Raw genomic sequence first — 11,986 nt, forward strand, 5'->3', positions numbered from 1 at the left:
TTTGTCCCTCGGCCCGAGCCGTGGCGGTGCTCGAGGGGGTGGGGGCTAAGGCTCGGATGCGGAAGTAAGCGCTCACTTCCGGCCTCTGCGTAGAGTCGGTCGCTGTGAGTATGGAGCGGAGGAAGGCGGTGCGGGGAGGGGGGGCTTGAGATCCGCCGCCATCCGCTTTCATACGGGACAGGGCGACCCTGGGGCATACCGGGGGAGGCGAGGCGGAGAGACCCCTTGTTGGGTGGTCAGCGCGGGGGAAGCCCATGGTGGGCGGCCGTTGATGGGCAGTGGGATTGCTCTGACGCCATCTTGGGTTGTTTTTGCCGCAGGTTGGAGTGCTTTGAGCCCAGCTTGGAACCATGGTGAGAAGGGGCCCAGGGACAGCGAGCGTTGTGCATCAGCCCGTGGGGCTGGGGGTGTCCTGTGAGCTTGGTGGGATCGGGAGGGTCATTCTCCCGGGAGTGAGGGAGAGTGGGATGTTCCTGGGAATTGGCTTGGTAGAGGATGTGGGGCCTCTGGGGGTGACTGTGCCGACCCCCTTTTGGCTTATGACTGGGACTGGATCCGGCTTTCCCTAACCTGGGGCGGGTGGGGGAACTTCGTTAGGGAACCATGGGGCACACAACCAGCCCAAGACTCACACAGAGACCGAGTGAGCAGGGCAGTAAGATATCAGCTGGATTGTGTGCCCTGAGTTTCCATTTTCTTTGCAGCCTCGCAAGATTGAGGAGATCAAAGATTTTCTGCTGACAGCCAGAAGGAAGGATGCAAAGTGTGAGAGCTGGGTTGCCGTCTGTGCCTTGGGTTGCAACAGCGTGTAGTGGGGTGCTCTGGCACAGAAAATGCTCTACCCTTGTCGGAGTGGGGCTGCAGGGGCTTCCCGCCAAGACTGATCATCTGCTTGGCTTGGAAGCACTGAGTGGGGCACAGTGCTGGGGATTTTGGTGGGTGACATTGCAAGTTCAGTGATGAGGTCACTACCTGTGGGCAGGGGGATGCTGTGATGGCTGAGGGCTGGGGTCCAGGCATGGGCTTTTCCAGCGGCTGCTGCTCCAACACCCCCTCAGCCCAGATTCTCTCACTGTTCTTCACCCTGGAGAGTTTTGGCCAAGCCCCAGCTGTAGCTTTCTGGAAGCTGTTTGCAGATAGCTCCCAGTCTCTGCCTTGTAGCCTTCAAAAAATCTGCGAGGTGTCAGACGCTGAGGAGCTCTGTCAGAGTGACAAGTGAATCACACTCAGACGCGAGGGTTTCTGTTGCACATACAGAGACCACTATAATTGAAACACAGAAGCCGCCTTGTCTCAGTATTTAACAACCCTTGAAGAGTTTTCCCTCTTCTCCTGCTTGTTTGGATCCAGCTGTCATGGCAAAGAGGCTCTTTTCCTTTGGGAAGTGTTTTATTAACTCCCCGCTGTGGGCGCGGAGGGAGAGTTCCAGTGCCAAGATGCTGCTGTAGCTGCTGACAGGCATCTGCACGCCTTTCAGCTCACTCCAGCTCTGCAGTAGCTCTTGTAATGCTGAGCTGCAGGGGTTGTGGAGGAGAAGGAGAAGAGCTGGCGAGGTGCTCAGCTTCTTAAGGCCATAAGGACATGGGAAGCACTGGTGGCGGAGATAAGGGAGCTTGTTACTAGCTCCAGTGCCACTGAAGTTGCAGGAGATCACAAAGGGAAGTAATGACCTTGGAGTGAACTCTCTAGGGTTACAGGTTAGAGTTAGAATGTGAGACACAATTATGTCACCTTTTTTCTTGTAAACTGCTGCTGTGAAATAAAACAGCCCCAAAATAAAGCTTTGAGGAACCTGATAGACAGGTGAAACCCTCCATCTGGGGCAGTTAGTGACAATAGTGTGGGATAAATACTTTGGTTTGGGTTCTCTTCAGTGCAGATGAGCCAGGCCGGGCTGTCACCATCTCCGTGGCTGGGGTGGGAGTCATTTCTGACCTGTTTCTCTGCCCTGCAGCGGTCAAGATCAAGAAGAACAAGGACAATGTGAAGTTCAAGGTGCGCTGCAGCCGGTACCTGTACACTCTGGTGATCACAGACAAGGAGAAGGCGGAGAAGCTGAAGCAGTCTCTGCCTCCAGGTAACCCCTTGTTCCTTCAGGTCCCCCAGCCAGGTGGGCTGTGGGCAAGGCCTCTCAAACCTTTGTTTCTTTATTCTCCCCAGGTCTGGCCGTGAAGGAGCTGAAATAAGTCTGTTCCACCACCTTTGTTACAACAAATAAAACCTAAACTGTTCTCCAGTGTCATCTCTCTCATTTCCAACAGCGCCGGCCCCCCACAGCACCCAGCTTCCCCTTCTGGGGGTGCAGCAAGAGCTGCCAGTGGTCCCATCCTCGGGCCTCAGCCTGGGGTATTGGCAGCAGGTCCCACAGCTCAAAGCAAGGGGCTCCAGGACACTTGGAGATCCTGGCTGGTTTGGAAACAGCCCTATCCATCACACCTAGCTACCAGTGTGTTCCTTTTTTGGGGGATGCAGGGGAGTGTTTCCCCTATGGAACAGGGGCCTGCACCAGGCCTGTGGCAGGTGATGAAGGGAGGGAATGGGCTGCAGTGCCCCTGTAGCAGGGAGAGGGACGTGCAATGCCCCTCTAGCAGGGTGGTGGCACGAGCAGTATCTATAGCAGTGGGGTCAGGGTGCTGCCTCCTTACAGAAGAGCACTGAGCTGCGATGGATGAGGTGCAGTGCTCTAGCACGGTCCTATTGCTCTATAGTACTGAGAGGAAGGGGAGTTGTGAGCCTGTAGGAGGGAGGTAACAGTAGGATTCCCCTGTAGCAGGGAGGGGATGGGATGTGTCGTCCCTATAGCAGGGCAGTGATGAGGCGCAGTGCTGCTGTAGGAAGTGGGGGATGAACTGCTGTTTCCTTACAGCAGGGGACTGGGGTGCAGCGCCTCCATAGCAGGGCAGGGATGTGGTGCCCCCTATAGCAGGGCGTGATGGGGTGCAGTGTCCCTAAGAGGCAGCAGAGCTGTGTTGGGCGCCGGGCACCCAGGACAGGCCCTGATCCCATGGACGGGGCGGAGTTTGGGGGCGGCTCCGGGAGGGTGGATCCCAGGGCGGCGGGGCCAGGCCCAGGGGCGGGGCGCTGTCGGGGGGCGGGCCAAGCCCCGCGGCGTGGCGGTTCGGCGCCCCCCGCCACCGCCGGCCCCAGCGCGGCCCCAGCCGGCCCCGCCGGTACCCCCCCGCGGCGCCGCCATGCCGCCCGCCCGCCCCGAGTACCTGCCGCCGTGGTGGGCGGCCTGGCTGCACGGGCTCCCGCACCGCGGCCTGCGCCTCCAGCCCGTGCCCGCCGACTTCCGACCGCGGGACCCCGACTACCAGCAGGTAGCAACCCCGGAACCCCCCCTCCCCGCGGACCCCGGAGCCCTCGCCGGGTGGGGTCCATCCCCGTCCCGTCCCCCCCCTGCCTAACACATCCGTTCCCTCCGCGGCGCCCGGCGCCAGCTCTGATCTCACAAAGCGCCCTTCATCTCGGGCGGGCAGCGGAGCCCCCCCGCCGGGCCAGCCCGCACCGGCACCCCCGGCACCGCCGGACCCCCCCGCACCCCTCGGAAGGTGGGGAGGAAGCGGGGGGGGGTCACCGCTCGCTTTGGCATTGCTGGGTGCCGTGCACCCACTGCAGCCACCCCGCATCCCAGCACGGACCGCTGTGACCCCTAAGTGAGGGAAGGGGTGCAGCGCCGGTGCCCCAGCACCCTTCGAGTGGAGGGAAAAGGGGGAGTCACCTCTCACTTTGGCGCTGCCGGATGCTGTGCGCTGGCTCCTGGCATACACTGCTGCTTTCCTGCATCCCAGGATACCCCCTAAATGAGGGGGGTTCGGCACCAGTGCCCTACCACTTCTCGGAGGGTCTGCTGTACCCTAGCCTGTGCGATCCACAGAGGGTCACAGGTTGATGTGGGGGCAGCAGGAACGGTTCCTCTTTTCCCTGTGACCGTCCCACGGGGCGCTGGATACGGCTGCATCCTGTCCACCACACGTGATGGGCACGGGGCACTGACTGTCCCCTCTCTTCTTCCCAGTCGCTGCTTTTCCTGGGATTGGTGGCCGCCGTCTGCCTCGGCCTCAACCTCCTCTTCCTCACCGTCTACCTGATCTGCCTGTGCTGCTGCAAGAGGGACCATGAGCCTGAGACCAAGCGACCCCACTCCTGCTGTGTCACCTGGATGGCTGTCACCGCTGGGCTCATCTGCTGGTGAGGATGGGGACCTCGTGCTGTCCCCCTGTCACTGAGGGGGCTCCACGCTCCAGCCATGAGTCCCTTTAATTAGATCCAAGCAATTAAATGTGGTCCATCCCTGCCTCCTTCCAGACAGCTGCTGATGTTGGGGCAATGCTGGGGACCGAACACAAGCCAGCCCTGCCCTGTCCCTGCTGCAGCTGTGCTGCCTTCCCAGCTAATCCCGGGTGGGAGCGGGGCCGGGTCGCTAATCCCAGCCCAGAGCAGATGGCGGGCGGCAGCGTGACCCAGCTGGCAGGTCCCTCGTGTGCCCAGCCTTAATTGCAACCCAAGCAATTAGGCAAAGGGACACTTCACCTGGCAGTGCTTTGGTCGTTTGGCTTGGGCTCCAAGCCTGTCTAAGTTTCTAGCAGCCTGTGGCTGGGAGGACCCCCCCCACCAGCCAGCCTGTGTGCCCTCCAGCAGGCCCGGCCTGGGCAGAGCGGACAGAATGGGGCAGGAGGCCCTTTGGCTGCCCAGCCATGACCCACTCGCCAGACAAAGGGGTTGGGTTTGCCTGGGCGGAGCGAGATGGCTGCCTTGGAGCATTGTACGGAGCACGGAAATGGCACTAATGAGCTTGACATGCTCCCACCAGGATCCCACTCCCGGGATCCTCCTGCTGCTCCAGCCCTAGGGCACCCCGCAGCCTCCCCAGCACCTGGTTCTGCAGCTCCTCAGGGGCTTCAAAACCACCCCCGACAGCCACACAGAGCCTGTTTGCAGCTGTTCAAGGCCTGGTGGTGGCAAATGCGCCACTTGCTGATGGGTTTAGTGGTGTTTGCTGTGCTGAGGGAGCATTGTGCGTGCTGGCCACGCGCTGGCACATGACTGAGCTAGAGCAGGGGCACGTCCCTCCTCAGAGCCAGCTCCAGCATCCAGCCCAGTTTCACCTGCTGGCACACCAGATGCTGGAGAGTGCCAAAACTGCAGTGTGCTCACCATGGGGCCTGGAGCCATGGCTCCAGCAGATTCCCCTGATCTGCTTTGCCTCGCCCCTCCACCTTCAATCTCTCTGGCAGGAAAACCCTCTGTCCAGTGCCCAGCCCATGGAACAGCGCCAGGCCCTGGTGTCCCCAGGCCCTGTGGGCACCAGCAGGGAACATGTCCCCATTACAATGCTGTCCATGTTGCATCTGCTGTGGCTCTGCCCTGCCACTGTGGGGGATCCAGGAATGGTCCAGGGAATCTCCCTTGTCCAGTTGTGTCTCCACATCCTCCCCAGCCCCAAGGCAAAGTTCCCACATCAGGCTGAGTACTTTCCTCCCCTCTAACTGGGGTCCTCTCTCTGCCCACAGCACAGCTGTTGGCATCGGCTTCTACGGGAACAGTGAGACCAACGATGGAGTGTACCAGCTACTCTATGCCCTTGACCATGCCAATCATACCCTGACTGGCATCGACACACTGGTAGGGCTGCGGGGCAGGGTGCTCCCCATCTGACCCCCCTCCATGTACCCCAGGGTTACACAGATCCCCATTCTGGGCTTAGTCCAAGCACTGGGAGGATGCATCCAGCAGGAGGGACCTCAGCATCCTGCACTGCCAACCAGGCCCCAAGGGTGGCCATGCCCACGCCAAGTGCAGAAGGGTGACGTCACCCCACAGAATGGGGCCTTTGTGACCAGGAAGGGACAGGGGGGCCACAGCAAGGCCATCCCAAAGGGTGGATCCAGCTTGAGTGGGGGGAGGTTGATGCTCCAGGATTCACATCCCACAGGCAGGGGCAAATGGCTCTGCCAGATGTGAGGCTGACAGCAGGGAAGCCCCCAGTGCCATGCTGACGAAGCCACTGTCTTCAGGTTGCAGGCACCACGCTGCAGATGCAGGTGGCCTTGGAGCAGCACCTGGTACAGCTGAATGAGCTCTTAGCCACACGGGGGGACTACCTGCAGACCCTCAAGTTCATGCAGCAGTTGTCCAGCAGCATCGTCCTCCAACTCTCAGGGCTGCCCACCTGGCAGGGCACCAGTGCCAACCTCACCGTGCTGGCCAGCGAAGTCGCCTACATTGAGTATTACCGGTGAGTGGGGCCATGGTGCTGGGCTGCCGGAGCATCCCCTGGTGGGGCTGGGTAGGTGGGCAACCATGACAGAGCCTTCCTCTGTGCCCAGGTGGCTGGCTTATCTCCTCTTCTTCATCCTCGTCCTCACCGTCTGCCTCCTGGCTTGCCTGGGGCTGGCCAAGCGCTCTCGCTGCCTCCTCACCACGTGAGTACCCCTGGCCAGGCCCCACAGTGCCAGAGCTGCTGAGAACAGCAGTGCTGGACCCCGCAGCATGCTCACCCCTCTCCCCGCAGGATGCTGTGCTGTGGGCTGCTGACCCTCATCCTCAGCTGGGCTTCCATGGCTCTGGACACAGCAGCAGCAGTGGTGAGTGGGAAGGGGTGGTACCAGCTGTGCCCGAGCTGTACCCCTCCTGTCCTTCCTGGCCCCAGCGATGTTTCTCTTGTCCCTGCAGGGTACCAGCGACTTCTGTGTGGCCCCAGATAAATTCATCATGAATGAGACAGAGAGTGAGATCACTGCAGGTGAGAGCTGGCTGCAGGGTGGAGACTTGCTCAGAACAGGACCCTAGTGCTCCCCCAAAATCTGCCTGGGGGTCTGGTGCAATCCACTGCCATTCTGCCACCCCCACACTAGTCCCCTCAGGACACTTACACCAGTGTCTCCTGTTTGCTTTGCAGAGGTGGTTCACTATTACCTGTACTGTGAGCAGAGCCTGAGCAACCCCTTCCAGCAGGTATGGGGGCACTGAGCACCCTGCTTCAGGGACAGGGGGTGTCCCCAGGGGCTGGCTGGGTCTGTGACTGCTCCCTGCTCCCACCTTGCAGGCTCTCACCGTCTTCCAGCGCTCACTCACCACTATGCAGATCCAGATCCAGGGCCTCATACAGTTTGCTCTGCCCCTCTTCCCAACAGCTGAGGTATGAAGTGGGGGTAACTGGGGCCCTGTGACACCCCATTACCTGCCTGACCTCCTTCTCTCCCACAGAAAGACCTTCTGGGGGTCCAGCAGCTCCTCAACTCCTCAGAGACCAGCCTACACCAGCTCACAGCTATGCTGGACTGCCGGGGGCTGCACAAGGTGAGGACGAAGTAAGGGTGGGGACAGATGGCCCTTAGGGTCACCCCCTCACTGCCACCATCCCTACCCTGTTCCATCTCCTGCTGCAGGACTACCTGGACGCTCTCATTGGCATCTGCTATGATGGGGTAGAGGGTTTGCTCTATTTGATCCTCTTCTCCTTGTTGGTGGCCGCCTGCTTCTCTGCCATCATCTGTGCCACGCCTCACGCCTGGAAGCTCTTCACTGGCCGGTGGGTTTAGCACACAGCTCTGCCATGGGTGGGGCACACGTGGCTGTGTGTCTGGCACAAGGAAACTGCCAAGGGGCCAGGAGTGTGAGTGCTGGCATTTTATCCCCACAGGGACCAGGACTATGATGACATGGACGAGGAGGACCCCTTCAACCCGCAGGCACGCCGCATCGCCAGCCACAACCCGGCGCGGGGGCAGCTCCGCAGCTTCTGCAGCTACAGCAGCAGCCTGGGCAGCCAGAGCAGCCTCCACCCCCCAGCCCAGACCATCTCCAACGCCCCCGTCTCCGAGTACATGTGAGACCCTCCCTTCCCTTGGAGGTGCTGTCCCCCGACACTGGGGATGCAGGGTGATGCTGGGGGTGTCCCCATGTCCCCTGCTCTGATGAGCTGTCCCCCCTCCAGGAACCAGGCCGTGCTCTTCGGGGGAAACCCACGCTACGAGAACGTGCCCCTGATCGGCAGAGGCTCTCCTCCTCCCACGGTACGGTGGGCAGCCGAAGCCAAGTCTTTCTTGTGACACCCTGGGGTAGGGGATAGCCGGGTGCCACAGAGCCCCTCTCAGCCTTGCCCAGAGCACTGATGTGAGATCTCCTGGGGTGGTGATGGGTGAGCTTAGCCCCCTCCTCCTGCCCTTGCAGAGGACGTGCCACATCTGCGAGCACGTCTGTCCTGCTTGTCTTGCTGTAACCCAGTTCCTGGCTGGCCCATGGAAGCTGTGGGGAGAGGTCATCAGCCACGTGCTCACAAGAGACCAAAATAGCTGCTCTTCTCTGCTTTATTTCTTATTTATTCTGACTTTCAGAGGACTCTTGCCACGGTCCCCCTGTGCATGTTTACATTTCCCTGCTGCTTGTTTAACCCTCTCCCCTCTGTTAATGCCTGCTTTATTCCTTTATTTCTTTATTTCGTTTTTTTATTATTATTATTTTTGCATCAATTATTTTGGAGCTAAGTTGCCCATCAAGAGTAAGTTCAGCCACTTCCTTCTCCCTCCTCATCCTGGGGCAGCAGCTGGGTTCCCATCCTCAGTCCCTCCCTCCATCCCTGTTCCCAAGGGGCTGCTTTGATTTCGGGGAGGGTGTGGAGGGCTTGGGAGGAAGAGGCCCAGATTTTGTCCCCAACCCAGAGGATCTGCAGCTCCTGTACATTGGGAAGTGGTTCCTATTTCCTTCCCCTTCTCGATGCAGTTTTCCCCCCTCCTTTTCTGACAGCAATTAATCTGCCTCAGTGTCTCCATCTGAAGCAGTAAAGCCCCACTCTGTCTCACTCCATGGCAGTGGCAGTGCTGTGGGTCTGGGGATATGGCAGGGACACTGTGCTTGCCTCTTCTGGGGAAGACTTTTTTTGCTATCAGGTGAAAGTGCGAAGCTGTGCCAGCACGGGAGGCTGTAATCCTCTTGCACAGACCTGGCAGCTGGCAAACCTCTTCCCCACAGGAGGATGAACAGGGGTGGGGGTTGGAGGGGGGGATTAATTTGAGCACTTCTGCCTGCCCTGAATGGTCTAATTTAACCAGGATTCAGATCCCCAAGGAAGGACTTTCACGGTCTGTAATAACAAACTCAGAATAATCTTCCTTAATGCCTGGCCAGGATGTCCCTGCCTCCTGCAGAAAGCTGGGGAAATTGAATTCTGCAGCATTGCTAGGGTTGAAGGGGGCTGGAGGTTTGGGTCTCTGCCCTGGGCTCACCACTACTCCCTTTCCCAGTGACAAGGGGACACCTTGTCATGGCTGGGAAACCCCCAGAGATTTAGCCTGCAGCAGCTGCCAATGTGGGCACCCAGTGAGCCCTGGCAAACCCAGGGCAGGGTTAGTGCATGGGAGGAGAGAATCAAGGGGGAAAACTCAGCTCAGCTGCCACAGAGAACAGACCCTGAGCCTGGGGTGCTCCATCAGGGCTAAACCCTATCCTGCTCTGCCACCATACAGTGCCTGCACATTGTCTGGAGAAAAGGAGGCTCAGGGAAGACCTTCTCACTCTCTACAACTACCTGACAGGAAGTTGTAGTGAGGTGAGAGTGGTCTCTTCTCCCCGGGAACAAGCGATAGGACAAGACTAAATGGCCTAAAGTTGTGCCAGGAAAGGTTTAGGTTGGGCATGAGAAAGAATTTCTTCCCCAAAAGGGTTGTCAAGCCCTGGAACAGGCAACCCAGGGCAGTGGTGGGGTCCCCATTCCTGGAGGGATTGAAAAGCTGTGTAGATGTGGTGCTGAGGGCCATGGTTTAGTAGTGACCTAGCAGTGCTGGGTTAATGGTTGGGCTTGATGATTTTAAAGGTCTTTTCCAACCAAACTGATTCTGTGATTCTCTGAACCTGACAGCATCCCATCAGTGGGGGAAGGGGCAAAGCAGAGCCTGAAGCATTTGAAGCACCTTGACTGGGGGATCTCTTCCAGCCTTCAGCTGCTGTGACCAGGGTCTGACCCCCTTACTCGTGGCAGATTAATTGGGGATTAAAAGAAACAGGAAGCAACCTTCCCTCTCCATCCTCAGGCTCTCTCCTCAGCAGCTCCTCAGCGCTTGGCAGTGCAGGGGTCGGGTTGGCCGTGGCTGGTGGGGGCTCGGTGGGACACGCCATAGGTTTGGGGCTTTGCTGACGCCCATCTCCTCTCCCTGCAGTACTCCCCGAGCATGCGAGCCACCTACCTGTCTGTCACCGATGAGCAGATCAGGCACCACGGCACCGAGTTCCCAGCCTAACCTGCTCGCCCCGAGCGGCCGGCAGGAGGAGGAGAAATCGCCGCCGGCATTTCCCTAACGGCAACCAAAGACACCTGGAAAAGGCGGTGGGGAAGGCAGCGGCGGCAGCCGGAGCGCCAGCCCCGCCGGTGGGGAGCCCTCTGCCCCCCTTTCCCCCTCCTTTCCCCCTCGGCAGCTTCTCGGTCTGAAGTCTTCCTGCCTTACGGGTGGCAGCAGCTCTGGGACCAAACCCTGGCCGCAGGCGGGCGGTGCCGCGGCCAGGCAGGACTGGAGATGCTTCACACACCTGTGCCGGCTCCTCCATCCCCACCCCATCTCCACCAGCTCGGGGATGTTTTACGCCACAGAAGGGAGTTTACTCCAGCTCCCTCTTACTGGAGCACAAAGCCTGGGACCACGGGCTGCCCCCCAGCCCCTTGGGGAGGGGTCCCAGCAGCGGTCCCTTCACTCCTGTAGCAATGCAGTACCAACCACTAGTGATCCCAGACCCTTCCCGGCACCTGGGGGGACAGTGGCTGCTCCCCTCTGCCAGCTCCACGTGCCCCCCTGGCTGTTCCACCCTGGCCCCAGGTTCAGAAGCTGTAGAATTAGGGATGATTTGGCCTTGCTGGTTTTTCCTTTGCTTTTACTCCTGGGTTTTATGAGTTGTCTACAGGGCAGGGGTGCAGTGTAACTCGCTGCCTCTGTCCCACGATGAGGTTTCCTGCAGTGCATGTTGGTAGCAAGGTTTTGGCTGGTTTGTAGGCTCTTTTTTGGTGATTCAGCTTCCCAGGGCAGGCAGGCCAGCAGTAAGGGCTGGGGCAGGCTCCCCTCCTTCTGCAGGACAGCCCTGGAGAAAGTATGAAACCCCTATGAGAGTGTCAGGGACATCCCTGGGGAAGGATGCAGTCCTGGGGAGCTTGCCTGGCATTGCCAGGGTTTCAGGTGAAGCAGCTCTGGGAGCTGAGGAGCCAGAGGGAACCAGCATGAGCTAAACCAGATCATTTGTGACTGCCCATTTCAGCATGGGCTGCCTTGGGAGGATGTGAGCAAAGTCCCCTTCCCCACAGCAGTCCCTCGCTCACTGTGAGCAGGGAGACCCCCTGCTCCATCCCACTGCCTGGGGATGGACCCAGAAATCCCAGCCTAAAGGGTGCAGACAGGGTAGTGGGCGTTTTCATGCCCACTCACCTTTCAGGTCCCTTTCCAGGGCAAGTTCAGCTCTGGTTACCACATTTGACACCGCAGCAGTGGCTTCACCAGGGTTTGCTTCGCTCCAGGGCTCTTCCTGTACCCACACCATCAGAGGGCAAAGGTTTTCCCTGTCTGGTGGTGGTTACCCATCCCTTCCCTCCCTGCTTTTTGGCTAACAGCGCTGCAGCTGGGCAGCCCTTTGAGGGTGGCCAGGCTGTCCCCCTTGGGCAAGCTGGGGGGGAGGTCTTACTTGATAGCAGTGACTCACTGTGTCTTTTAAAGATAACCTGTACATATCCGTCAGTCCCCTAACGCCGTCTGTCTGTGGTACGTGTGACTAGCATTACTTGCTGTTGGAAACTTCCAGGGGGTGTTTATTGATTGGGTTTTTTGGGGTTGGGGTTTTTGTTTGTTTGTTTGTTTTTGGCTTTTAATGTTTGGATGTAATGGTACTGGTAGAAGAGCTGTTTTTAAAACGCATGTGAACTAACCTCATTCGGACTCCATCTAGGAGCTGGAGTCCAGCCTGATTTGTATGTGCCCTTTGGGGGAAGAGACAATAAACACTTGTACTA

At 59.1% G+C, this 11,986-nt stretch overlaps 2 protein-coding genes across 3 annotated transcripts; both read left to right on the forward strand.

Annotated features, from left to right (window-relative positions):
- Nucleotides 1–314: 314 nt before the first annotated feature.
- On the forward strand, nucleotides 315–2,231 carry RPL38 (ribosomal protein L38). The gene is made up of 4 exons (XM_054171131.1): nucleotides 315–353; nucleotides 705–765; nucleotides 1,955–2,077; nucleotides 2,161–2,231. The coding sequence occupies exons 1-4, from the start codon at nucleotides 351–353 to the stop codon at nucleotides 2,184–2,186; spliced, it is 213 nt and encodes a 70-aa protein (XP_054027106.1). The 5' UTR covers nucleotides 315–350; the 3' UTR covers nucleotides 2,187–2,231.
- An 843-nt stretch (nucleotides 2,232–3,074) lies between these two features.
- On the forward strand, nucleotides 3,075–11,986 carry TTYH2 (tweety family member 2). 2 transcript variants are annotated; one of them, XM_054170811.1, is made up of 15 exons: nucleotides 3,075–3,320; nucleotides 4,019–4,191; nucleotides 5,514–5,625; nucleotides 6,018–6,238; nucleotides 6,330–6,425; nucleotides 6,515–6,587; nucleotides 6,676–6,745; nucleotides 6,902–6,957; nucleotides 7,049–7,141; nucleotides 7,210–7,302; nucleotides 7,392–7,534; nucleotides 7,646–7,831; nucleotides 7,940–8,018; nucleotides 8,491–8,503; nucleotides 10,158–11,986. In XM_054170811.1, the coding sequence occupies exons 1-15, from the start codon at nucleotides 3,192–3,194 to the stop codon at nucleotides 10,199–10,201; spliced, it is 1,581 nt and encodes a 526-aa protein (XP_054026786.1). In that variant the 5' UTR covers nucleotides 3,075–3,191; the 3' UTR covers nucleotides 10,202–11,986. The 2 variants fall into 2 exon arrangements, with proteins under 2 accessions (XP_054026786.1, XP_054026785.1); XM_054170810.1 differs by lacking the exon at nucleotides 8,491–8,503.

Source organism: Dryobates pubescens, chromosome 20, assembly GCF_014839835.1.
Source record: "Dryobates pubescens isolate bDryPub1 chromosome 20, bDryPub1.pri, whole genome shotgun sequence".
Taxonomy (NCBI): domain Eukaryota; kingdom Metazoa; phylum Chordata; class Aves; order Piciformes; family Picidae; genus Dryobates; species Dryobates pubescens.

What these genes read in the sequence shown, in the direction of transcription:
- RPL38 (XM_054171131.1), top strand. An exon ending in CAGAAGGAAGGATGCAAAGT is followed by an intron (nt 766 to 1,954) that starts GTGAGAGCTGGG and finishes TCTGCCCTGCAG; the next exon opens with CGGTCAAGATCAAGAAGAAC. An exon ending in GAAGCAGTCTCTGCCTCCAG is followed by an intron (nt 2,078 to 2,160) that starts GTAACCCCTTGT and finishes TATTCTCCCCAG; the next exon opens with GTCTGGCCGTGAAGGAGCTG.
- TTYH2 (XM_054170810.1), top strand. Translation starts at nt 3,192, where the DNA reads ATGCCGCCCGCCCGCCCCGAGTACCTGCCGCCGTGGTGGGCGGCCTGG. An exon ending in TGACTGGCATCGACACACTG is followed by an intron (nt 5,626 to 6,017) that starts GTAGGGCTGCGG and finishes CACTGTCTTCAG; the next exon opens with GTTGCAGGCACCACGCTGCA. An exon ending in AGAGAGTGAGATCACTGCAG is followed by an intron (nt 6,746 to 6,901) that starts GTGAGAGCTGGC and finishes TTTGCTTTGCAG; the next exon opens with AGGTGGTTCACTATTACCTG.